The 27,282-nt window shown below is 52.7% G+C and overlaps 1 protein-coding gene across 1 annotated transcript in view; it reads left to right on the top strand.

The window, feature by feature from the left end:
• The window catches only part of EPHB2 (EPH receptor B2), a 109,257-nt gene that overhangs the window by 45,844 nt on the left and 36,131 nt on the right, over positions 1-27,282 (top strand). The window contains exons 3-4 of the mRNA XM_067566271.1: positions 9,776-9,931; positions 11,310-11,645. Of these exons, the coding sequence (XP_067422372.1) occupies positions 9,776-9,931; positions 11,310-11,645 (492 nt within the window). The remainder of the gene's footprint in view (positions 1-9,775; positions 9,932-11,309; positions 11,646-27,282) is intronic.

Below are 27,282 nucleotides of genomic sequence, written 5' to 3'. Positions count from 1 at the left end.
TCAGAACACGCTATGCTGCTGTTGCGTACTTCAGTTTTGTACAATGACTGGTGTTATGTAGATCGATAAATAGATATGTAATGGCAGGCACTGGAATTCTAGTTATGCTCTCACTTGAAGTGAAAAAGAAGCCATAGTTCAGTTCTCTGAAAACATCCGCTCAATGTGCAGTGGCGGTCAAAAAAGCTACCAGAATGTTGGGAATCATTAGGAAAGGGATAGATAACCGGTCTGAAAATATCATAATGCCAGTATATAATTCCATGGTACAGCCACACCTTGAATACTGAGTGCAGTTCTGGTCTTCCCATCTCAAAAAGATATACTGGAATTGGAAAAGGTACAGAGAAGGACACAAAGCGATTAGAGGTATGGAACAGCTTCCATATGAGGAGAGATCAAAAGGACTGGGACTTGGAAAAGAGACGATTAAGGGGGAATATGATAGAGGTCTATAAAATCTTGACTGGTGTGGAGAAGGTGAATAAGGAAATGTTATTTATTTCTTCACATAACACAAGAACTAAGAGTCGCCCAATGAAATGAATAGGCAACAGATTTAAAATGAACAAAAGGCAGTACTTCTTCACACAACGCACAGACAACCTGTGGAACTCTTTGCCAGAGGATGTTGTGAAGGCCAAAACTATAACAGGGTTCAAAAGAGAACTAGATAAGTTCCTGGAGGAAAGATCCCTCAGTGGCTATTAGTCAGGATGGGCAAGGACGCACCCCCATGCTCTGAGTGTCTCTAGTCTCTGTTCGTCAAAAGCTGGGAGTGGGAATGGGAGTGGGCAGGGGATGGATCACTCGATGATGACGTGTCCTTTTCATTCCCTCTGAAGCACCTGGCATGGGCCACTGTCGGAAAACAGGACACTGGGCTAGATGGACCGTTGGTCTGAGCCAGTCTGACCGTTCTTATGCTCTTAACTCATGAGCGCTGACGCATCCATCCCTTCCCCATCCTAGACTGGCCACCATCATACATAGCCCGTGTTTTCAGACGGTTGGCCTGCCTTTAGCAAGTGCTGCTTTGGGCTGCAGATTTGCACCTTCACTGGACTGTGGTGGGCTGCAAACTGTGCCGTGTGCCAGCCGGCACCCATTGGGTAGCTGGAGGCCGCGTATTCTGATTTGTGTCTTTGACCGTCAGTTTGCCGGCTCAGTGATAGAGGCACAGAATTCGGCAGGCATCCAGTGCACCGGCGAAGGGGACGGCTGGCTGTCAGCCTGGGTGGAGATGTGAATGCTGGGAGACTGTCAGTTGTAAAGATCTGTAGTGTCACTCCCTGCCTCTGTGCCAGCTGCTCCCCCCTGCACCGCAGTGACGTGAGCCAGTCCTTACACTTCTTTCCGTGTCTTTCCTTGGTGCTTTGTTTCCAGCTGGGCTGGCTGGGGTCAGTTTTGAAGCTTTTAAAATGTTTGAGAGTCAGAGGCTTGTCTATAAAAAGTGCATCAAAGATGGCAGAGAAAGGGTGGGCTTTCAACACATAAGTGAAGGAGCGGATTGGCTTGGCAGCTTCTCATGGCTGAATGAGAGCCCTTTGGGACAGCACTTTGGAGAACTTGACTGTCACGGTCAAGTGTGATTGATCCAGTGAAGGCAATGAATTTAGTGGGGAGAAAAATCCAATTGTTCCCTGGCTGTTTATGCAAACAACTGGTTGACTTTTGCACTCCTGCTATAAATGACTCTTTGGACATTCAGGCCAGCGGTGCAGCAGCAGCATGTTTGCATAACCTCCTTCCCAAGGGCAGGTTTACATTCCCCTCCATGTGTGTATGCACAGGGCGGAGTCAATAGCCAGGGAGTCCGGAGAGCAGGAGTGAGTGAACTGGGAATGCATTAAAGGAGGCTTGGAAAATGGGAATCCCAACCATCCACATTCAACTGCAGCTACACGATAGACAGGAAAATGTGTGTTGGGCCACTGGGAGACACTGCAGGAAAATGGAGCAACCCACAGACAAGGTCTGCCCTTCGGACCCTCTGCCCCAGGACGGGACCCTCTCGGACACCACTGAGCTGTCGTGTGACTTCACATTTCTCTCTCTCTGTATTGAGTCAGTCTGGATTGTAAGGTGTGACTGGCTTTAAGAAGGACAGAGCCCACTATCCATTTCCTTTGTGTCCATCATACACATTGTAATAAAGTTATTACAGTGATAAGAACTTCGTAGATTCACAGGGCAGAAGGGAGCTTTGTGATCACCTAGTCTGCCCTCCAGTGTAACACAGGCCCGGGAACATCCCCAAAATTATTGCTGGAGCAGAGCTTTGATAAAAACATGCCATCTGAATGTAAAAATTGTCAGTGCTAGAGAATCCACCATGACTCTTGGTAAATTGATCCAATGGTTAATTACCCTCAGTGCTAGAAATGTATGCCTTAATTCCAGTCTGAATTTGGCTCGCTTCTCCTGGACCCAGCATCTCTCACTGCGAGAATTACTGACCCTCCTCCTCATCTGCATCTAAGTTGTCTCTCAGGACAGTAGGGACCAGACACTACATCACAGCACCTTCTCTTCCTGACTTCAGCCCTTCACACAGCAGAAAATCCAAATGTCTCTCCAGGGAAACGGAGTCCCTGCCTGCTGCTGTGATCCATGCCTTCCTGGCCAATGACAGAGGTCAGGGATCCGGGAGCCCTGCTAACTGAGATCATCAGCAGCCCCTCTGAGGGGGAAATGGATGACCCACCCAAAAGCACACCATCATCTGGTCAGCACTCATTGCAAATCACCTCCCCAGCAATGGCTCAGCACGAACCACCCTGAGCAAACTAATTGGAGAGCTTACCCCCCCCTCCATTTAGATGTGGCCGATATCATGGGCCCCTTCTTATCAGGTGGTAGGCAGCAGAGGGAGCGCTGATGGACAGACTCCTGCATGGACGTGGCCAGATGTGCATATTCCCATAGCTGGGCCTTTCCTTTGATATGGCTGACCATGGATGGCCAGAGGACGCAGAAGAGTGGTGGGGTCAGGTGAGGAGATAGCTTCAGTCTGGCCACCTGGAGAGTCAGGATGAGCACCTGCTCGTCTGCCTCTGAAGCCCTCAGCAGCAGAGAACCCTCTCCCAACTGGCTCAGCACCTGCGTGGGGTCCGTGTGGGAGACACCGGGCACTAAAATGTGAGCACAGCAGCTATGTTGCACTGGGACGATGGTATTACCAGCCTCCAGCATGGGACCCGTGTGGGCAGGAGACAGAGCTTTCTGGGGGACTGGCCAGCCCCTTCAGACCCAACTGCAAACCCCACATCAGCCAATCTGCCCATGGCACCAGCGTGGGAACCAGCCCACCAGATACCCAGCGAAAGTGGAGAGCCAGAGACATCTTCCCTGAGCGCACCATCACATCGGGACGTGATCAGACACCTCAGAGAGAGGCGCGGGATAGGAATGCTGACTGACTGACTGACTGACCGACTGACTGACTTCAAGCTGCTGAACACCCACAAATCCAGTGTGAGGCCCCGGGAGCTGCAGGTGCTCAGCCCAGCTGACAAGTGGGCCAGTAGAGCCTGGTGCTGATTCTGCCGACCCCACTTTGATGCCTGTGTATCTGATCGGCAATCTACTCCATTTTGGTTCTGGTGTCAGCCCGCCTCGTCCCAGCTCCTGGTGTCACACCGGGCCAAGTCCTGCCTTCAGTCACACTTGTGTGTAATTCCCTTTCTGAGGCCTTGCCATCACTTCTAAAGAAAGGGCTAGTTTCTACCTGGTTAAAACTGCAATGGGATCTTTAGTTTTACTGCGAGGGAGACCCTGCAGGGGTCCGGGGCTGTGTAGCTTGTGACCGTACTGACATGCCTGGCTCGCTGTGATAGCTGACACGTGTTACTGATCCCCAGGTGAAAGCAGGGAAGGCAGTGCCTGTGCCTGTCTGTCTCCCCCTTTCTCTGTCTGTCGGTCTGTCCCTGTCTTCCCAAGCACTGACTGGGGGACGGGAAGCAGGCGGAGGGGCAGGCGGCTTTGAAGGGCTCTGTTTCAGGAAAGCTCCTTTTTTAGTTTTATGTTTCCTTTAGGATTAAAGGTGGTCTCCGCAGGGCTCTGGCCCTGGAATGTTTGCCAAGTTTATGAGGGCTTTTAGAGGGTCCATCCTATCCCCTCTTTTATAAGGGCTGAGATAAGATTATCTTTGTTTTAACACCAATTAAAGCAAGAAGGGTTTATGGGCTTAGGGGGATTCCATCAACCCAACTTTGATGTCATTGCTGGCTTGCTTTTCAGTATCTTAAAAGGTTGGGAGTCGTTTTCTTAATGGTTAACATCCCGGCCCAGAGAGGTGCAGCTCTTAGGAGAGGGGCTCTGGGAAACATTTCAACCAGACCAAACAAAGAGACAAAATATGAAAGTCCTAAATTCTTCGGGAGACCAATAGGACGCAGAGCACTTCCTGTCCAAAGGGCCCGCCCGGCAAGAGCTTCATCTCTCCACTTTTCAATCCTTTTAAAAACTTAAAACCAAGATGCTATTTGCCCTTTCAGACCCTTTTTTGAAGTACCAAAAAAAAAAAATTATATTGTAGGGAATCTGTTAGACACAAAAACCACAAGTTTTGCAAGCGGTGACTGTGGAACAGATGAGTCCATCCTCTGTATTGAAAGGCTGAAAAAACAGAACATACCAGATTGATGAGTTAACTGGTAGGTTATTGTCTGAGGTTTAGGTGATGTAAACAGGCCCAGCTCCTCTCAGGGTGAGGGGGTGGTGTAAATGGGTCCAGCTCCTCTCAGGTGGGGCTGAGGAGTGTAAATGGGCACAACTCCTCTCAGGGTGGGGCTGTGGTGTAAACGGGCCCAGCTCCTCTCAGGGTGGGGCTGTGGTGTATACAGGCACAGCTTCTCTCAGAGTGGCTCTACAGTGTAAATCAGGAGAGCTCCAGGGAGCAATGCCAGTTGACATCACTGGCGGATGTGGGTATTCAGCTGGCTAAGATGTGGTTTCGGGACCTGTAACAGGTTGGCACTCTTGCCCAGTGAGCTGTGCAGGTGAGTGTGGTGCCGTTGAGTCAGACAAGGTCACCCAGCCCTCGTCCCTCATCTGGAGACTGCGTGGTCCCCCCTGCAGAATGTGGAGGGCACACAGACTGGGGGAAGGGTCTGATGATGCAGAGTCTCAGTTGGATGAGGGGTAGATCTCTGTCTTAGTTTTCAGCAGAAGCCTCTGATCCGGTCCGTCCGTGCTGTCTGTGTTCTAAAGATGCAGTGTTAAATGTGGGGGCAGTTCAGTGTCCCTGTGTGCTCAGGGTAGAGCTTGGACACAAAGCCTGTTGTTTCTCTGTACTGGCTTTGTCGGGTGAGTCACTTCGGCAGCCTTGTTGGTTGAACTGGGCTTCGTGAGCAGGTAAAGAATTCCACGCAGGTTTCCTGTCCAGCACCTAACGGCTCCCCTGTAATGGCCCTGCGCAGCCGCCAGTGCTGGCTGCAGGGGGAGAAGGGGAGGGAAGTGGGCGCTCACAGGTGTGCCTGTCCCACAAGTGGTGGAGTCTTGCCAGATGCTTGAGCTGCTGAGCCCCGTTAGCAGGGAGATGACCTTGTGAGCCACCGAGAGCTGCGTGTGGGGGAGAATTTACAGCCCAGCGTTAACGCTTGGAGAGCCGCAAGAGGCAATTCTACAGGGACAGAGGCGCTGTGGTCAGATGGAGGGCGGGGGGCTCTGAATGGTTCTCAAGGATGTTGCCCCCAAACCTCCCATGCCCAGTAAATATCCAGGTCTGCATTTTATGTAAATCTTCCATTTCAGAATCGCCCCAAAGGCCATGGGCCGGAGGTGATGCCAGCACTGCCAGGGTGAGCAGAAGCTGCAGGCAGGAGTCCTGCCCTGGCCATTGGAGGGTTAGGACTAGATGGGGCCTACTAGGGTTCTGTTGGCGCTAATGCCTACAGTTCAAATCACCCAGCTCTGCGAGACGCACCTCATCCCTTCATGCAGCAAACCCGTGCGCTGACACATGGTTTTCAGAGCAGTCAGAAAGTGACCTGTGACACCAGCCAGGAACTAAATGGGACCTGCTGCTAGCTACGTACATCTGAAAGGTATAGACCTGGAAACCTATTGGGAAAGTAAACAGCTTGTCTGTAGAAGAACATCCTGTTCAGAAACTTTTCAGACGTGGTAACTGAGTCTGGGAGTGCTGGCTTTATAGGGGAGACCTGTTCTTACAGCTAATGCACGAGACCGGGAGTCAGAAATCCTGACTTCTCATCCTGGCTCCATTACAGATTGGCACTGGGCAAGTCAGGTAACCCCTTTGTACTTCAGTTCCTCTACACACAACATGGGAGTAGTAACACCTGCCTGACGGAGCAGCTAGTCTTGGTTTACTAAGGTTTTGAGATCCTGGGGTGGAAGGGGCGGTAGAAGTGCTTGTTGTTGTTGTTTTGAGCTGGGTGAAACTCTGTTAGGAGTTGAGTTAAAACCCCACTGAGATTGACAGGCGTGCACTCACCCTTCAGTTAACATGACGGTAAGCATAAGCCCCACCTAAGACAGAAGGAGTGTGTGAACCTGCTCAGGAGAGAGGCAAGAAAGTCAAGCAGGAGCCTGAAATCACAGTGTGACCAGGAGAAAAGCTAGAGGGAGGAGAGCATTTGGGTCTGGTGTTGGCTCAAGAGGCTTGGAGCTGTAAGCTACGAAATTGCTCCTTTTGTTCTTGGTTCCTTGTGCGTTCGGAGATGCAGGGCTTTGTACATTCTTTGTAAATAAACAAGATTGCTTCAAAGAAAATACCAGACTGCATCAATTTCTGCTTCCAAGAGGAACATCCCCAGGGCCCTGATCTTTGACTAGCTGGTCCGGTCAAAGAGGGGTAATTGTGAACAGCAGCAATAGAGCCTGAATCTAGGGATCCTGTTAAAACTCCTGTTGGCAAAGTGGAGGAGGCTCTCCAGTGTCCTGTGCAATCAGCTTCTATTTCTGTCCTGTGGAGAATCACTGGGTTAAACTGGGTGTATTTGCACTGTGGATTTTTCCTCTTTTAATGACAGCTCTTTAATCCACATCAGAGAAGCCGGTTGATCTCCACATTTCCCTTCAGTTAATCTTCTTTGCCCTTGGTTTCCTCTCATGCACTGCTCTCTAAATGCTGCCGGTTTGGCTGGCAGGGACAGGACCTGGCAGTGGGATTCCTGGTGTCACTCGTGCACAAGATAATGCTGCAGGCTCGTAATTAAAAAGTTCAGAGCTTAGTAACCGGGGAAGAAACTGGAGGAATGGGGTTGTACACAGGTGGGACCGGCTCACTCAGCCTCTCTCAGGAAGGGTGGTGAGTGTGTGGTTGAGTGATTAGAGCAAAGGGCTGGCACCAGAGAAATGCAGTTCACTCTAGCCCTGCTGACCCTGGAGAACGCCAGCATTCCCAGGACTGGGTCAGGCACGAGCACTGCCTCAGAAGCACATGTGTGCACACTCAAAAGATTTCCAGGTGCACCAGCACCTGGCGGTGCCCCGAGACCCACCGGTTCTATGGGACTTATGTTGGTACCAGGGTTGATGGAAACCTGTGGTGTTACCGGTCAGTCCCCTCAGCACAGTTCCACAACACTCCTGGCCACCCTTCAGGGACAGCTGAAAACCCTGGTCCTGTCACTTGTCTGCCACCCTCCTGCCGGTTCCAGGCAGCCCTGGAGAAGGAATGCAGGAGAGTAGCACCTGGAGATGCACCGGTACAAAGAGAGGCAGGTGTTCTGTATGTGCCATGGGTGTGTCTCATACCTGGGGTGTACTGTCAGGTAGGCACTTGTGAACTACTAGGGTGAACTCCTGGCCAGGAGGAAGTTAATGCCACAGCTCCCGCTGACTCGAGTGTAACCAGGATTTCACAGCAAGGCAGTGGTTGGAGGGACCCTGAACCACTTTACATCGCCCAAGCTGGCAGGAGGAGCAAACAGCTGCAGGACCAAACGTTGCTCCCCCATGTAACCTTATAAACCTGCAGGGCCTAGTGCAGACGGATTGTGTGGGGGCGCATGGTGGGCACGTCAGTCTGGGCACAAAGCAGGCATCTCACTGGGACCAGAGATGAACTCCAGCAGATGGCTGGATTTGCCCCGTCCTCTGAGGCAGCTGGCGCCCTGCGGTGTGGATGACGGGAGACTGGGCTGGATGGGCCGCGCTCTGAGCCGGAGTGGCCTTTTCGACCAGTTTGTGACCCTATGATGAGGCTCACCTTTGTTCCCCGGCCACAGCCTGTCCTGCTCGGTCAGGGTATTTGTCTGCTAACGAACGAGGGTGCAGGGAGAGGCGCTGAGGTGCCTGTTCTAATTGGGAATTCACACAGGCAAGGAATCGTGCCTTCCCCAGATGCGGTGCAGTGTCTCAGATTAGCTTTCAGCAGGAAAGCCTGCGGAGAGAGCACAGGAGACGAGGGGAGAGAGACAATGGGAGCCCTCCATGGCGCGTGCGAGGCAGGGGAGCGCTGATTCCGATTTAACTCCCAGTCTCTGTAGCCTGCGGGTGCTGATCTCGCCCATCGTGGTGCCCCATAGTCAACGGCATCGCCAGGCTGCCGTGGCCCTCTGCCCATCCCCCCGTCCGTACAGCATCAGGCGCGGGAGAAGTGAGGAGGGCAGCCGAGAGATAAGGCGGGAGGTTATTAAAGGTTCTGGGTTAAACTGAATTGACCGAGCCTGGGCTGGCTGCTTTGTGTCGGGCATTCAGAAAAGCCTCTTGTGCAGCAAAGGGCCTGTCTGGAGAAACAAAGGCAGGCCCAGGAGAGCCCTTCCTCAGAGCCATGAATGCGGAGCGAGGGCTGCCATTTTGAAAGCCTTTCTCCCCAGGGAGAGCTGCTTGACATGAATTGTTTGCAGAAGTGAACGGGGGGAAGGGGGGGGCGCGGTGCAGGGCGGGGGACGCTCTGGAGGACTGTGCTTGAGCAGTTTTCAAGGACATGGCGGCGTACGCTTCCCTCCGTCTCTGTATGGCTCCCTGGATTCACTCGGGGGCGGGGGAGCGTTGAACCCATATGGCCAGGCCCTCCTGGAAGATCAGCGGCTGCAAGGTGGTTTCGGGAGGCTGCAGCTCGAATGCTCTGCCGCTCACGTGGAGGGGAGTGGAAGCTGGCGGCAGGTGCCTGGGTTCGGTCTGTCCCCGGAGCACAGGACGCACGCACCAGCCACTTGCCCTGGCTCAGGAGACAGGGTCTGTGCGGGAGGCGGGCAGGACTGGTTTCTAGGGTCACGTGGGTATTTTGGGGCCCCTAGATGTTGCTATTTAAAAAACAACCAACCTTCCAGGAGCCCAGGGGCTCATTAAACCCCTGCGAAATCTTGGATCCAAAGAGATTTAAACTGTGAAATTGAACTTCTGTGTCAGTGTTTTGCTGTGATGCGTAATTTCTATAACGGATGAAGACTCTCCTGTCTGCTGCTGTTCCACGGTTTAACCCTGGAGAGCTTTGTGTGTATTCTGCATTTTCTGAGACTAATTTGTGTCCCTTGAAAATGGTTGAGTAATGCTGGGCCTGGAAGCAGGTCTCAGCGCCAGGGGACTGGGGGTGAAAAGGCACCTCCAGCCACTGAAATAAGAACTGGCCAACACCTGCGGCCTGTGCTGCAGAGAATATCCCAGCTGCTGGTTCTCCTGTTTGTTTGTTTGTTTCAAGTTGTCAGATTTTGGGTTTGGACCCTGCAAATCCCCTGTCCAGCAGCTCTGGTAGAACCCAGGCAGCCCCGTCCTGCCCATCTCCCCACCCTACTTCCCAACCCAGAACTGTGGGTTGGGGCTTTCCTCTCACCAAATGTTGCTCTCTCTTCTTTTCCAGGCTGCCCATCAGGGACCTTCAAGGCCAGCCAAGGGGATGAAGGGTGTGTTCACTGCCCAATTAACAGCAGGACAACTTCGGAAGGGGCCACCAACTGCGTATGCCGAAATGGATATTACCGGGCAGACTCCGATCCCCTGGATATGCCATGCACCAGTACGTAACCACCAGGCTGGGTGAGGGGCAGGGAAGGGCCTTGAGATGGTAGCGACCCTGAAGTGGGGATGAAACTAATTCAGATTGCCTGTCGGTGTCTAACAAACCGTCCCAGCCAGGGCAACTCATCCCCCAGTGGCTGCATGTAAAGGTGTTGGTGCAGTCAGAGACTGTGTGTGAAGACAGGTCCTGACCCCAGTGGGATGGGGTGGTCAGGGATAGGTTTTGGGTTTCTGCCGAGGGCTCAACGAAGGACCCATGTTAGTAACTTTTTGGAAAAGTTCCTCAGGCTTTAATGACTGCAGATCTGGTCACCCCATCTCAAAAAAGATATATCGGAATAGGAAAAGGTACAGAAAAAGACAACAAAAATGATTAGGGGGATGCTGGGTGCTGAGGATGAGTCTGGCATAGACTGTGGATGCAGACACATAGGTTCCTGCATTCCAGTTTAGGCACTGAAATAACTTCCCTCCGGGGGCTGAATCGAGATGGAAAGTCCTGACGGTAGGCCTCCAGGGATTTGAAACCGGCTTGTGGCAAAGAGCAGAACAACCCCCTTGCAAATACATGTCTCAGGGTGAGCAAAAAGGCTTTTATCAGTGTGGCCACTCAAGTGAGTGGTGTGATCTAATGGGCAGGTCACTGGCCTGGAAGAGCCAGGGTCCAATCCCCGCCCTGCCGCCAGCCTGCGTGGTGACCTTGTCTTAGTGAGAGCCCGCTGGCTGTATTCCCAGCCTTCGTCTATTTAGCGGGTAAGTTCTTTGGGGCAGGCTCTTTCTCTCACTATGCGTACATGCTGCCCATCAGTCTCTGCACTCCAGGAATATACAGACCCCTGGTAATTATGGTAAAAATTCCCAAATCTGTACCATGCAGACTCAAGAGTTTACAGTGAAATACCGCGGGAAGTGCTTTCCTCCTCTACTTCCCTGCCAAGGTCTGGGTGGCTGTATATCTCCCGACGGGTGCACTGAGCTGCAGGGCATGCACCATGCGAGGTGCTGTGGAACGACGGGACACCAGAGCGCAGCCTGCCCTGGGTTGCGAGGAGGAAGAATAGGGAGGTTCACAGAGACGGCTTGAATCCAATCTGGGGACTTGCTCACCTTTTCAGCAGGTGCTAGTTCGTAAGGGGCTCTGGGGGTGGGGTCTACACGCCACTCTATGGAGGGGGTGGGGCTGGTGGTCCATGGAGGCTCCTGTGGGGTCAGACCTGGCCACCTAATGGGAGACAGAGAGCATGGCAGGTACCAGCTTCCCATCTCCCTCCTGAATCTGGGCACATCGGAAACGTGCTGATGAGTCCGTGTGCGCCCTGCCTCGTGGTGATGGGCCATCGACTCTCACTGTCTCTCTCTTTCCTCCTCCCCCCCAGCCATCCCGTCCGCCCCCCAGACCGTGATCTCCAGCGTGAACGAGACATCGCTGATGCTGGAGTGGACTCCTCCCCGGGACTCTGGGGGCCGTGAGGACCTGGTGTACAACATCATCTGCAAGAGCTGCGGGTCGGGGCGCGGCGCCTGCACCCGCTGTGGGGACAACGTGCAGTTCTCCCCACGCCAGCTGGGCCTGACTGAGCCTCGCGTCTACATCAGCGACCTGCTGGCCCACACCCAGTACACCTTTGAGATCCAGGCCGTGAACGGGGTCACCGACCAGAGTCCCTTCTCCCCGCAGTTTGCCTCCGTCAATATCACCACCAACCAAGCTGGTAAGGAATTGCTCTCTCTGCTGTGGAGCCAGGCGGAGGCTCAGGGGTGGGAATGGAGTCAGGAGCATCTCGTTTCCTGGGCATATTGGTGGTGACCAAGAGCTCGTCCTGGCTGAAGGATGTTCAGTGACCTGGGTAGATGCCAGCCCATTGCCCAGGTTTGCTGGAAAACATCCCTTCTCCCAGCAAAGAGACACTTTTGTGCAGTACCTCGCCCAGCGGGGTCCTGCCTGCCCCGGGCACGGAGGCGCTACAGTAATCCAAACAATCGGCTGCACAGGTCACCGTGCAGGGCCTTGTGGGATCTTGCATTGTTGCTCTCTCTGGTCCGGCCTCTCTCCACGTGCTGCCGGCGCTCTGGTGGCCAGCGCTGGAGAGCTAAGGCACAGGGGATGGTGGGGAGAGTAGTTCAGGAACTAGCAGCTCCCGTGCCGGGCTAGTCTGTGGAGGAAACCAAGCAGTAGCCCTCATTGCACTGAAGATTTCCTTCAGAGCCACGTGGCTGCTGTCCAGAGACAAATGGCCTCTGCCTGCAGGGAGCGTGTTATTTACTGTGGAGAGCCAGCTCCGCCCAGGGAGCAAAAAGTGCAAGGGCCGCTTGGGACCAGTCTGGGGCTCTGAGCGAATGCTCCGCCCTGCTGGATTCCAAGGCTGCCCGAGGGTCCACGGGGCGGGGAGGGGTGCACAGGGAGCGCCGGTTCCACACTCAGCAGCTCCACGGGGGACATGGCCACAGACAGTTGCTAATAAGAAACAGCACTCCACAAGCGGTTCCATTCTGCTGCCTGGGGCCAGAGCCCGTGGGTCTGTGGGATCTCAGAGCAGCCAGGAGTGAAAAGGGCGTGTGGTCTGGGCCTGTTGGACCACGGCTTGAGCTCATTACACGACTGGTGGGCACCAGTTCACATCCGTGTCCATGGACATGAGCATCCAGATGTGTGTGTGCGCCGCTGTGCTAGGCTGGGCTGTGTGTGAGCTGTGTGTATTTGTGTAACTGTGTGCAGTGTGTCTGTGTGAGGGAGAGAGAGAGTGTGTAAGAGGGCTGTGTGTGTGTGTGTGTGTGCGTGCAATGTGTCTATTTCTGTTCTAGTTAGGAGAGATCTAACCATTTCCCTCCGCATTGCTGCTCCAGTGTTTATAAGCTGTTTAAAGCATTGATTTCACACCTTGCAATTAAGCGATGTCATCGCTGCACTAATGCCCCAACTGTGAACATCTCCACCTTTGCCGTACTAGTAGCTGAGATGTCTGAAATTGCGAATTGGGTTGGTTTTTTTTTTTAGTCGCCTCCTTTCAGAGCCTTGGATCCTCCTCCTGCGCTTCCCTTGTTTGACACTCCTTTATTATCAGGGCTCACACTTCTCAGCCTGTGTGATGCCTCTCTTAATGTATCTATTCATTAGCACTAAACAGTAACTGCCTGCTCGCTAATTCCTCTGTAATTAGAGGCTCTGAATTCTTTAGCTTGCGCAGCCCAGTCTGGCAGCCTTGATGTACCTCATTAGCAGTTGGTAACAGAAGCTGCAGATACAAAGATACAGCAGGGAGCTGGGAAAGCGGGGAAACAGGAGACAGGAGGGTTCTCTGCTGCCGGGAGGGGAGAAGTGGGCTCCAGGGCAGCAATGGACACAAGAAAGCCAGGCCCTCCAGCCTCTGCTGGTTGAGTGTCTCAGGGGTTGGTGTGAATGCCTGGGCAAGGAGAGGCTCCAGCTCATTTCAGCTTTGACGGGAGGGAGCCTCCGAGGAGGGTTGAAGGAGTGAGGGGCTATTCACCCCCTCCTGCAGGGGTGGGGCAGTGCCTGGCCAGGGAACATGCCAGCTACCTGATCTCCCTCCGTCTTGCCTCAGCAACTCTTAATAAAGCCCCAGCCGCGGGTTGTGTTGGCCTGGGGGTGATTGTCTGTGTGCCCCTCTCCCCGCCAGCTGCGTGCCAAGAGAGAGTGAACGGTGCAGCTCAGAGAGTGGGGCTGGGAGCGGGATTGTTTCCATAGACTGAGGCTGCTTGTCACCTTTGTCTTGGTATTTTACTGACGCACCTTCCCGGGATAACGCCAGGCGCTGGGCCAAGCTGTGCAGCACAGGCCGGTGCTCACACAGCAGCCAGGCTGGGGCAGACACAGCCATTAAACTGCTGCAGCTCCAGTGGCACGAGGAGACCCAACCTTCTCCGGGAGACTCTGAAGGCAGGAAGCAGGGTGTGGGGTAAAGGACCGGGCCGAGGAATGGCTCCCGCCAAAGGAGATGACGTGGCAGTGAGCCTGGTGCAGGAGGGGGGAGCCCAGGAGCAGGGCAGCTGGTCTGGAGAGGGCAGAGTCCTGTGGTCTCTCAGCAAGGTGCTGAGGTACAAAGGGGTAGGAGAGAAGGTCTGGGGCCTTCGTGGACTTTGGGGCAGAGCACTGAGCACTGCAGAAGCAAAAGCACAGGCAGGGATTGGAAGAGACGTGTGAGAATCCAGCCTTGGCTGAAGAGCCACATGTGGATGCAGACTGTCATGAGAGAGGATGGGAAAAACTCATCGATTTTAAGGCCAGGAAAGACCATTCTGATCGACTCTGATCTCTTGCATAGAACAGGCCACAGAACCTCACCCCGTGGTTCCTGCTTCCAGCCCAGAACGGCAGGGCGAGATAGAGCAGGTTGCCTCGAAATGTCCAGTCTTGAGTTACAGACTCCAAGTGACGGAGAACCCTACCACGTCCCTCGGTAAAAATGGTTCCAATGGTTAATTATCCTCCCTGTTAAAAGAGTGCACAATCTGTCTAGTCTGGATTTATCTAGCCTCAACTTCCTGCCACTAAACCTTGTTCTGCCTTTGTCTGCTTTGTCCTCTGTTAACAGAATTTTCCTCCTCATCTAGATACTTACAGACCGTGATCAAGGCACCCCTTTGCTTTCTCTGGGAAACATTAAATAGATTGAGCTCCGTTGCTCTCTCACTCTAAGGCAGGTTTCCCAGACCTTGGATCATTCTTGTAGCTCTTTCTGAGACTTCTCTGAAACATCCATTTTGACGTATAGGCAAGAGAACTGGACAAATTGTCCCAGTAATGGTCTCACGAATGCTGGTAATATCACCTCCCCACTTCTACTCAATATCCCCCAGTTATTTATCCCAGAATTATGCTGTTCTTAGCATAGAATCACACTGGGAGCCCATGTTCTCTTGGTTTCCATCTTAACCCCTCAACCACTGCATTCCTGGATTCATAGATTCCCAGGCCTGAAGGGACCATTGTGATCACCTAGCCTGACCTCCTGTATAACACAGGCCATGCAACTCCCCCAAAATAATTCCTAGAGCAGATCTTCTGGAACAATATCCTAACTTGATTTTAAAATGGCCAGTGATGGAGACTCCACCATGACCCTTGATAAATTGTTCCAGTGATTAATTACTCTCACTGTTAACAGCATACACCTTATTTCCAGTCTGCATTTGTCTCGCTTCCACTTCCAGCCACTGGATCATATTATACCTTTCTCTGCTACAGCCCCCCAGTCTATAAATATGATCTACATTCTTTTCTCCTGGATGTAAGACCTTCTATTTGGCTGTATGAAAACACACAATGTTCAAATGAGCCCATCTTCCAAGCAATCTCAGTAGATTAGTATAACCGTCCTGTCCCCACTGTTATCTACCACATCGCCAATCTTGGTGTCATCTGCTATTATGTTTTCTTACAGCTAATTGATGGAGGTATTGGATAACACTGGGCTGAGCATAGACTGTAAGAGCATTCCACTAGAAACACAATAACGATTCCCCATTTACAGTTACTTTTTGAGATCTGTCGGTCAGCTCTTTTTCAATCCATTTAGCATGTGTCATATTGTGTAATAAGAATGGTGTGTGGTACTGAGTCAAAAGCAACTAGGTATGTCCATCCAGCAGCTGGCACGGCGCTTCCCAGTGTTCATAGAAAGACAGACAGACACGCACTAGCTCTGCTCAAGCCAGCACATAAAAATAGCAGTGTGGTCACCGCACCCCAGACGGCAGCTCAGACTAGCCATCGAGGTCCATAAACAGGGCATCGGGCAGCTTTGTACTCAGATGGCCAGCAGCCACATTGCTATTTTTAATGTGCTAGCAGAGCCAGAGCATGTCTTTCCATCCGCTCTCAGGAGTCTGCTTCCAGGTACAGTGTAGACCTACCCACAGAGTTTATTTATAGTATGTCAACACAGTGACTTTATCAACCAAACTCGTGATCTCATAAAACACATCGTTAGTTGGCGAGCTGTAGAACCATGCTGTTGGACATCACTTATGTTACCATCCTTTAGTTCTTTCCTGGCCGTATCCCATATCAGCTGTTCCCTGGTTTGCTCAGGATCAATGTCAGGCTCACTGGCCTGTAGTTACTCAGGTCGTCCCCTTTACCCTGTTTAGATAATGTCACAACAATAGTTATTTTTTCCAGCAGAATCTCCAGAGAGACGGATGCTCAAAATTGTCCACCGCATGGCTCGTATGTTAATACAAACATTACCTCTAGAACCCTTCTCTCCTGCTCACAGTCAGACAGATCCACCTCCCCATCCGTTTTCAAGAACAGACTCAACTCCCCTTCATCCATCTCGGCATGGCGCTTGATCTGCAAGGAGGCCATGTCCCTCCGGGATTTGCCATGATGAAGAGGATGATGACCTCCCCTTATGCTCACCTGACCTCCCTGGGGCAGTGACAGCATGATAACAGTAGTTTACATGGAAAAGCTACTTTAGGAAATTAGCTTCTTTTAATACAGTTTGTGACTAACGCAAAAAAGTGCGTTAGCACTGTGTGAACTACCTACCCCGCTCTGCAAGGACACCCGGCAACTTCCCTGCTGACCTCCAGTGGCCAAAGACCACTGGTTTGGAAGAGCTGCCTTAACTTTGCCCTTTGCATGAGTACACAGAACATGCACAGATGTCTTTCAGGACCTGGAGATCTGTCCCCACCAAGGTTCTGTTTTGCACAGGATGCTGGATTGTTAGCAAAGGTGTGCAAAGGCCAGGACCAGGACTATCTGCTTCTTTGCTGGGGTGAAAGCCAAGAGAGGACACCTTCCCCCAGCACCCATTGAGCAGCCAGGCTGGACGTGAAGCCTCCAAGAGAAGGAAAATCCATCACTTCCCTTGGCAGTTCCAGGACTTAATCATCCTCACTGTTGAAAATTTGGAAGGTACTGATATGAAGATACTGATACAGTGCACTCAAGTCACCTCGCAGTCTTCTTTTGGATAAGTTAAACAGGTTCAGCTTTTTAGTGTCTCACTGTAGGGCCGTTTTCCCAGCCCTCAGATCACGGGGGTGGCTTTTTCTACATGTTCTCCAATTCAACATCCCTTTAAAAATATAGCCACCAGAACTGTACGTCGGGTTCCAGTGTTGGTCTCACTAAGGCCATCTACAGATGTGAAATCACCTCCCTGCTCCTACTCACTACGCGCCTGCTTGTACATCCAGGGATTGGATTAGCCCTGCTGCCGCGAGATGGCCCTGGGAACTCATGTTCAGTCGCTTGTCCATTGTGGCCCCTAACTCCCTTCCAGAGTCACTGCTTCCCAGAACACAGGCCCCCAGTCTATAGGGGTGGCCTGTATTCATTGCTCCTAGGTATAGGATAACTTCGCCTTTGGGTGTATGAGAACATGTTTTGTTCGAATGGGCCCAGCTCACCCCGTGATGCAGATCACTCTGCCTGGCAGACAGCAGAGCAGGCAGGGCGTTAACAGACTATTAGTTAATTTTCTGACTAGATGTGTCTGTGTTTCGCTGCATACGCAAGGAGTGAGGCACGTCCGAGGCAGGACACCAGGCAACGTCTGCCGCTGTTGTCACGCTGCTGCCTGCCTTGGCCGCTCACCAGCCAGGCCACTGCTGCAGCTCCTCTTCTCTTAACACGATCTATCTACCTTCTCCTTCCTCCAGGCATCTCTGTCTGTAGCTCGGGGCTTTCTTCCCCGAATCCCACTAGTCGTTCCTGCTGTCTCTTGCGCTCCTGCAGCCATGGCCTCTACAAATCGCTTTGCTTTACATTCGTTGCCTAATGCCCCACCGGCCCTGCTTCCTTCTCGCGCCCTGTCCCCCGTGCTGCCCAGTCTGATTGCGTGCCGCAGACTGCTGTGATCTCCTCTGGCTGGGACTTCACCCGCGGAGGGTTTGTGCGTTGAGGAGATGCGGAGGCAAGACGTGTGCTGTACGTGTTCTCCTTCTTTTGCCTGCTGGAGCCTACGCAGAGCCAGGACTCGCATATGGCCGGAGCTTTGCCAGCTGCCAACTCATCAGGACTCTCTTCTGTTACTGTAGCTGGCAGTGGGGGGACGCTGGCAGGCTAGGGCATGAGATACATTGCTAGAGCTTTCCTGGCAAATCCTGTCACCCTCCAGTCACCCTCTCTGCGGGATCCCCCCACCAGCTGACTCCTGCGCGTCCCCATTCCATGAATTACTCCAGGAGTTTGAGGTTTGCCTTTTCTGCACTGGCCTGGGGCTCGGAAGAGCTGACTTGGTGCGGAAAACAAAAACCGGCCCATGATGGATAGGCACGGAGCTCCCCCCGGTTACTTGTTCTGGTCCCCCACCCAGAGATGGGCTCTTGTCCCTGTGGTGTGCATGTGTGAGACAGACGGAATGACCGAGGCGCTAACCCTTGGCTAATTTGTGTGTAAAATGGGTTAATCCTTGTTGCTACACTGGGCAAACGGCATCTGCGTGCTAATTGCCTCACTCGTGTGGGAGGCCATGGGCATAGCCCCTTGGCAGGTGGGGACGTCAGAGGTCCTCTAGCGTGTGATGTGCCGGGAGCATGCCTGCCTGCCTGCCAGGGGCGGGTACAGAGCCTGGGCCTGCCCTCCTCCAGGCTCACTGCCACAGCTCCGGCTCTTCCAAGACAGTGATGATAGTCTGTGGCTGACCCAGGGCGCCAGACGGCACTAGCCTCGCCTTGCTGTCTGACCGGCTTGGCAGGGCCCGTCCCTCTCCTCGTCCCCACAACTTAATGGGGTTATTCTTCTGCCTGCAGAGCCTGTTACCAGGTCCTGCCACTTTGGAGACCGTCCTGAGAGCCTCAGGATCGCACAAGGCAGGGGTGTGGCAGGGCGGAGGAAGAAGGTAGCTGGGGGTCAGTGACCGAGGCAGGGCCAACTCCTCCCCTACAAAAACATCCCCAAGCATGTTAAAAGTGAGGGGCCCCCATCTCCCCTCCGTCGCCCCATTGTCAGTGGAAATGGCAGAAACGGAGCCCTCGCCTTCATGCAGTCGCTCCCAGCTCTGGAGAAACGAGTTACAAAGACCCCTCCTCCGCTGTCCAGGGTATGCAGACCCCGTGGCTCAGAGCAGGACTTTGGAAGCTAGCCCCCCTTCTTCTTCCACAGAATGGCTCTGGGAAAAGCCCAGGCACGGTCCCTACTGAAGCCAACAACAGCTTCCCATCCCCCGTTCCTGGGAGGCCAGTTCGGTGCCCGCGTGCTGCAGGACGGGGTCCCTGGCTCCTCTCAGAGCTGCAGGCAATTTTCAGTTCTGCTGTGACGGGGGGTGATGGGCGAAGGTGCCTTTGCCAACCCAAACCAGCCAGGGAAGGAGTAGGCCGAAGGAAAAAGGAAACTCAAGGACCGGAAGAGGAGTCGGGGCAGTTTGTGAAGCTGTTGCAAAGTGGGATGAACTTAGATAGCATCTAAAGTAACCTTCCCTGGGTATAAACAGGCCAGGGATGAACTGGGTCTGGGCCTGCCCCTGTGAGTGCATCCCCTATGGCCGTTAGAGCCAGCTGAGCCATAGGTGAGGCTCACCCCAGGCCTGAGGGCAGGTCCAGAGACAGAGGGAGCCCTCCACGGGGCATATGAGGGTAGATCAGAGCGGCCCGAAACAAATGCAAATCCCCGGTCCTTCCTTCCATGCTGGAGAAGGCGTCGAAGGGGTTAATGCTGAGGCGTGGGGGAACAGGAGGGCAATCTCTGGCGGTACCATGCCCTGCGCTAAGAGCACGGCCCTCTTTGCTCCAACCCCCTGGCACTGGAGCAGGGAGCATCCAGGTGTGGGTTGTGGGGTAGGAAGTAAGACAACCTCACCATCATACAGTGCCAAACCTGCCCCAGGATAGTCCATTGCCGCACACGCTGTGTCGGTAGAGGAGACGATGCCCTGCGCTGCCCATCTGGCCTCTCTGCCCAGCGCTGAGAGCAGGATCCCCCTGCTCCATTGACGGGCAGGCAGTGAGGTTTGTAAACTCAGTTAAACAAAGAGCAAGGAGACGGCCAAAAGCTTCCCTCTGCCCGAGCCAAATTCCTGGCCGTGCTGCAGTAGGAGCTGCTTTAAAGCCTGTAATCCATCCCCACTGGGGCTTTCCTTCATTCAAACGGGGCCAGAGCCAGGGCCCAGCTTTGGATTCAGCCGCTGGTTTTTTTAAGCTCGTCCAACATTTGCAGTTGCAAACGCAAGAGGCCGGAGCTGGGCCTGCTGGGACGTTTTCCAGACGCGCCGTGCACACAAACAATGCGCGTGTGCGCCGGAGGGGGCTACCTTGCCCACCGCGGGCTGGCAGCCTGTGAAATGGAATCCAGCAAGCTGTAAAGTGCCAGTCTGTCATGGCTGCAGACCGTGAATTCCCTGGCCCCGGGCTGCACTGCACTGTAGGAAAGCGTTGCTTGCTAAACTAGCCCGAGTGCCAGCAGCTGTGCACCTTTTCATTACCGCCGCCACCTCCACTGGCAGGTAATTGATTTCGAAGGGCGTGTCCCGGGCTGTCCCGCTGTGGGGGGAGAGGACAGCAGCACGGAACTGGCCAGGAAGGTGAGCCCGGCCCATTGCTAAATGCCCAGGCTGCCCTCTAGAGAGTCCCAGCGTGGAGTCTGAGGTGCAGGCTCCCTCCATGGGGCACTGAGGGAAGACTGCTAGAAAGGCAGCACACATGACACCCAGGCCTCACTACACACACCTGGGGGGGAGGGGGGGGGCAGGGTAAATATTTCCCAGGGAGAAGGTCAGCTGGGAAAAGAGAGGCCTAAGGAGGGATGCGGTGCGACAGAGGTCTCTAAAACCATGACTGGTGTGGAGAAAGTGAATAAGGAAATGTGATTTACTCCTCATAACTCAGAAAGTAGGGGTCACCCACTGAAATGAACAGGCAGCAGGTTTAAAACAAACAAAAGGCAGTATTTCTTCACACAGCGCACAGTCAATCTGTGGAACTCCTTGCCCGAGGATGTTGTGAAGGCCAAGACTATAAGGGGGTTCGGAAAAGAGCTAGATACGTTCATGGAGGATGGGTCCATCAACGGCTATTAGCCAGGATTGGCAGGGATTGCTGTTTGCCAGAAGCTGGGCGAGCAGGCCAAGCAGAGGGGTGCAGTGCATGTTGGATAGACTGGCTGCAGCCTCCAGTTGTCAATCCATGCCCTGGCAGATCCCCTGGCAGAGCCGGCAGGGGAGAAGGGACCACTACTGGCTGCTCTCCTACTGCGTTCTTCCCCCTGCCTGCCCACTAACGCCTTACCTCCAGACTAGCCAGTCCGTGCCTGCATCTCCCCGGTGTGTTCCCCTGCCACTTCGTCTCCAGCCCGAGGTCATGCCCTTAATCCTGACCCCAAGAACACAGCCGTCTCTGCATGCTGGTAATTGAAAATGTCGGAATTCCCTGCTGACCAACTCCTAATGAAAGTGGTTCCCAGTCCAGTAACCTGACACTCCAGGGACTGCGATTTGTCTGAGGGGCTCTGCAGAGAGGCTGGAAAGTGCCCAGCTGTTCACCTCTTCATCTCCACCGTTAATCTCTAAGTGCTCTGGCGGAGAGGACGGGGCCTGGCTTCACTCTTTCTGTCACGACCATTTTCCAGAGCAAATGTTGCCTCTGTCTGACATGACATGAGTTGCTGGGATTAAAGTGATCAGAGACGGGGGTTATGCTGTCTGTAACCTGACCCTCCCAGCTAAGCCAGAAGGGGGAAGGAGACCCTTTGATTATACTGGGACCGAGATGGAGCCAGCCTACTGACAAGCCAGGAGTGAAAGGTTCAGCCTGCAGTCGGGGCAGCTGAGGGAGGTGAGGAATCAGCGGTAACGTGGATGGATGGAACTGGCAGGATTTCAAATGGAGATACAGCTCATGAAAGAGAAATCGGAGAAGGACTGTGGTTTCCTCGGTAGCTGAGACGTGGTCCGGAGTCTAAGGCAACAGGTAGAGGCAGTGAGCTTCGTGCAGCAGCCAGGCTGAGGTGTCTAAGGCTCTTGTTAGCTCTGTGCTGCTCCCTAGGGTCTCCCGTCCTACCTTTATGCCTCTTCCCCCAGCCGTTTCCTTCGCAAAAGCACTTTTGTTCCTGGACCCGCAAAAGTAATTGTGGATCTTTGCGTCTTCCCCTCAATGCTACGCCTGGGGAGGTGCTGCATAGCCAAGGAAATTCCTGCAGCTGGGACTCCTACAGGACAGCCCTCAGCCAGCCCTCTGGGAGTCTGACTTGGCCATGGCAAAGAATAGCAGCTCCCTGACGGATGTGCTGGTCCTGGAGACAAGCCGCCCTCTGTTATTGAAGTGTGCTGGGGACAAGGCAGGGTCCCCCCAGGACAGTGTGAAGCCAGTAGAGAACAGGTCACGGCACTGGGGACAGGCTGCGTATTCGTCTGTCCGGAGGTGGGGATCACAAATATCTCATTCTCCACTGTCAAGTGGATGCTACTGTGTCTGCTCACCTTTGTCCAGCCCTGTCCAGGAAGCTTCTTAGCACTGATTGCAGTTTACACGGAAGATAGACACAGACTCCGGGAGGTGCAGGCAGGAGGCCTCTGGCTCTGCTTTCTGGGTGGCTAAGTAGGCGGCAGACCCAGGATGGAGACACAGCTCCCGCTGGAATTCCTGCTCTCGACGTGATGAGAGGCAGGTGGCAGGGCACGCACCTGCACAGTTAACTTGAGGTCTCTGGCCTGCTGCTACTAGAAAAACCATATCCTGCTGCCAGCCAGAGTCAAGGGACAGGCTGGGGTGGGAATCACATCACAGCTTCCTCAAAGCACCTGTAACCTCCCCTCCTGTCCCAGCCGAGCAAAGCCTCCGCATGTCCTGCTATTTTATGGGAGGCACAAAGTCCAAGAATGGGCCCCTTTTCTCTGCTTTGCCTGGTGCAATTCTTCATAGGCTGATGATTCCCTGCTGATTTTTGTCAGTTTCATCGTAATGAATTGCCTTAAGCATCACACAGCAGCTTCCCCAATTACCCTCATTTCCAGGACAGCCGAAATCTCTCTTCCCCAGATCACATCACAGTGTGATGCATCTGGTGGATATTGCAGGACTTCAGGGAGGAGGCTGGGCCTTGGTCCTATAGAAGCGGGAGATGGGAAGCTGACTAAAAGCAGAGGGGGAGGGCAGGGATCATCTTTGTATTCTGTGTCTGCACAGCACCTAGCAGGGCCTGGTCCATGACTAGGGCTCCTAGGTGCTGCGGTTACACAATTTAATAATCATCATTAATACAGCGCAGTTCTCTTCCAAATGGAGACTAGAAGTGGAAGGGTGGGTGCTTTGTTTATAGTCTCTTAATACTTATTTCCAGATCAAATGGGCTCAGCATACAAGTCAAAAGATGCTTTTCCAAACTCAGCCAGGGGTCTGCGAATCAAGCTCACTAGTGACAAAGACCCTGCTGCCCACACTTTGCTGTCCCAGACATCTGTGGCCTTTGAGTGGGTTTGCAGATACAGAACTGACTGGAGCACGAGGACAGAAGGAACAGACTTCAGCTCGCTGGCTCTCAGCTGAAGTAGCTGTGCAGGGCTAACAGGAAACACAAAACAGCAAAAACTTATCTTGGACCCTGACGTCAGAAGTTCAGACGGACACACGCAGGCAGCAGATCTCCTGAGTAAGGAGGTGGCATTTTTGCATAGTCCCTTCAGTGGAGAAATGCATTATAAATGTTTTCCAGAAGCCACAGAAAGTGGTAGAGAAGGACTGAGTTTGTGCCACAGGAGGTGCATACCAGAGCTGTCTGGATCACTTGCTCAGCCAAACCACCTGCCTTTTAACACAGGCGAATGCAAGGTCGTCATTCACCTGGGAACAGGGATGTTGGCCACATTTACAGAATAGACCCTAGAAAGCCGTGAATGTGGAATGACTCTGGGAGCACGGTATAAAACCATTTGAACATGAGCTCCCAGAGTGACAGCATCACAAAAAGGCTAATCTGTGGATAAACAAGCAAGGGGACTATGAAATAGAAGTCGGGAGGTGCTAGTATCTCTGTAGACAGCCTTGGAGAGACCGTTGCTGGGTGCTGTGTTCAGTCCTGGTGACTGCACTTTAAATCAAAAGCTAGAAAATTGGAAAGGGTTCAGAAAAGAGGTACAAGAATGAGGCAAGGTCTGGAAAATTTGCCTTTCAGTGGGGGGCTAACGGAGCCCAGTCTAGCTAGCTAGCTGAAGATAAGGTGAAGAGGCAGTTTAATCTGAGGAAAAGATTTCTGGGTCTAGACTCCTCTGGAATGTGGCAGACTGAGGCAGAACAAGATCCAGGGGCTGGAAGCACAAGTCAGTACAGTTAACACTGGAAATACTGAGCATTCGTGTGAAGAGGGAAGATAACACTGCACCATTAGAAGAACTTCCCAAGGGGCGTGCTGGATTCTCCCTCAGTTGGAGACCGAGTGCGTTTCTGAAAAATACGTTCTAGCTCCGCCATGTCTTTGGGTTAGATGCGGGGGTCATTGGGTGAAATTGTCTGGCCTGTGTTGTGCAGGAGCTCAGACAAGGAGGTTATCATGATCCTTTCTGGTCTTTCTATGAAATCTAAGAACTCCTCTTCCCCCTCTGAACCGGGACTGCTTCCTGTAGGATGTTGCTGCATTTAGCATTGACCTGTCTCATTTAAAAGGCATGAGACACTTGCTTCTTGTGTTTTAAGCTTAATCTTTTTTACTATCTTCGACAGGCAAACAGAAAATATCTAACAGTATGTTGTGCAATTAGGTGGGGAAGCCAAACCCATGCCATAGCCAGCATAGAGACATGATGGTGATACTGCTTTGCACATATCTCAGTTAAGCCAAGTATTCGATTTTAGAATCCCAAACCTATTGAAAAGCAAAGGAGAGAATCTTTGGCTGCCTGCTGAATGTTTCATCTGACAGAACTGAAAGTGCTGGGATAGCGCCTGTAATCTATCTACCAAGAATCAGGTGCATTTTCCGGTGGAACAAAGTCAGTTCGTAGTCCGTATATTGCTGCTGTGAAAAGTAACTATGAAAAAAAGGCTCCTTCTCACTCAACAGATTTTCTGCCTGGCTCTGTTCAGCGTCCTAGCTGCCCAGTGCTGCGTGGCTGCTACGTGGACAGGAGAAGGGGATGGATGCTGTTCTAGCTCACATGTCAGCAGCAGAACTATTATTTCAGTCCCAGCTACTGGGCCAAAACCTGCCCTCAGTAATACCTGTTCCATCCCTTGAGGGCACTGGGGCTGTAACTGGGGGCAGCATTTGAAGCCAGTGGGGCTCAGAGATGTAACTGAGGGTAGACTTTGACCTGCAGGATCAGCATTACGGGTCAGGAAGCAAGAACCAGAAGGGAGCCAGCTTGACACTCAGAGCCCAGGCTGGGTTTGTGGCAGCGGCACTTAGAAAAACCATTGTGTATTTGTAAACGGAGCGTGTGTGATCTGGAGTTTGAGAGATGGGAGACATGGAACTTCCAGGGGCCATTTTACAGGGGCTTTGCAGAGAAGAACTGCACTCGCCCACTACGTATCAGTGAATTATGCAGTGTTTTTTATGCTGCTTTCTGGAATCTCTACGGGCTGAACAAACAGAGGAAAAGATGGCAGTCAGGCCCCTTGAATGTTGGACCATATCTGGGTCCATAACACAGCGAGTGGTCACCCCCGGTCAGTACACCCTGCAGTATTAGACAGGCTGCCCACAGGAGCATCACAAGAAGCCTGAGACCCCATTAACATTTGACACCATTATTTTGTTTTGTGGTCTCAGTCCGCATTCTCACCCGCGGTAGGTTGGCAATCTGGGCTACAGTAGAGGAATCAGTGCGGCCACAGCCAGTACGTAACATATTTTATGCCTATGCCTTTCCCTAAGCAAGTCTTTTTCAGACCGACGATGTTTGCTGTCTAGTTTATTTCTCTGCCTCTTTGGAGAAGTCTTGGGCAAGAGCTGTCACCAGAACAGTCCAAAGGTCTCTAGCATGTCAGTCAAGAAGGTGACTGCTGGTGTCTGAGGAAACCTGGGCCTTCTGGGTCTCAGAAAGACTTGATTCATCTCAGAGAGGGCAAAGAGAGTCGGGTTTTTCCAAGGAGAGGCGGAAGAGTTCCCTTCCACTGTGTGTGTTTCTGTTGCACATGCCTCTCTGGAGTCGCCAGAAGGATCAATTTGCTCCTCCGTGTGTGTTCATTCTCTCTTTGCAGAAAGCAGATGGAGCAAATGAGCCACCCCTAAAGCTACAGCAGTTGTGGGAGCTGGGATGTCCCAGGTCTGCCCTGTCCATTGGCTTTGCCATACGCAGAGTTCGGTCAGGAGGCCCTCCCCTTTCAGAGATTCCCCTTCCTCACACTTAACAATTGCATCAAACAGACATGATGAACAAGGATCAGCCAAGTAAATATCCCTGAAGAAATGAAGAAGGAAGGAAGCAAGCGTCTATAGCTTTTGGAGCAAAGTATGCACCTTGGAAAGGATAATTACGGTGCTGTTTATTTTATCCTGGGAAAAAAGTGTAATTTTTCATGACGCTAAATGGCAGATCCCACAGGGCCACAGTACATTTTACAAACACATATTTGAACAGCCAGCATCAGCTAGACAAGGCTTTGGAAGGCGACAGAAATGTCCCAGTGTGCAGCAGGATGAAAGAACAAAGACTGTCGGCTCACTTTTTAGTTTGTTGGAGTTTTACTCTGAAGCGTTCCAAGCTCCAAGGGAGAGAACCTGCCTATAATTTATTCATAAGCCACATGTTTTAGTATATGCGCTTGAAATATTCTGGAACTTCTGCTACAGGAAAGTTTATCTCAGCTGAGTTCATGGTGTGCTGTGAGATGTAAACGCACCCGTGTTCGTCACTCAGCAGTGCCCAGCGTTGGAGTGTGGACCAGGGCACAAAGCCTCAGAACCGTGTCCCACAGACCTGGAGTATGTTCAGCACCACCCTGCCCAGAGCAAGGGAGGATGTCCTCTGTGTTCCTGCAGCTGAATTCATTTCCTCAGGTTTTGTCTTGCTATGTATTATTTTCATTGCAGAAGTGGCCAGGGAGCCCTGCCCAGGCTGGGGCCTATTGTGCCGGGCACCCAGGAAGCAACAGTCTGTGCCCCAGGGAGCTTACCAGACAGAGCGTGGGAGACGGGAAGGGATATTGTCTCCATTTTGCAGATGGGAAACTGAGGCCCGGAGCGTTTACCTGTGACTTGCCCATGGTCATGTGGGGAGTCTGGGGCAGATCTGAGAGCTGAAGTCAGGTCAGGAGCTGAGGGATTCTCTGGGCACCCTAGTGTAGGAGGCTCTGAAGGGTTAAAAACTCACATGGCTTCACAGAACTTTGCAGCTGGCTGATAAAACCACGGTTCTGCTTCACGGAGTCACACAGCATCTGGGTACAAGATGCCTTGGTGTTTGCAGAGCTCTGTGGTTAGAAGCTTTTCCTGTGACCAGACAC

Source organism: Emydura macquarii, unplaced genomic scaffold, assembly GCF_026122565.2.
Source record: "Emydura macquarii macquarii isolate MOO-44397 ecotype Brisbane River unplaced genomic scaffold, CSIRO-AGI_Emac_v2 contig_2768, whole genome shotgun sequence".
Taxonomy (NCBI): domain Eukaryota; kingdom Metazoa; phylum Chordata; order Testudines; family Chelidae; genus Emydura; species Emydura macquarii.
The sequence above is the reverse complement of the archived record's forward strand: the minus strand, read 5'-3'. Positions and strand labels throughout refer to the sequence as shown.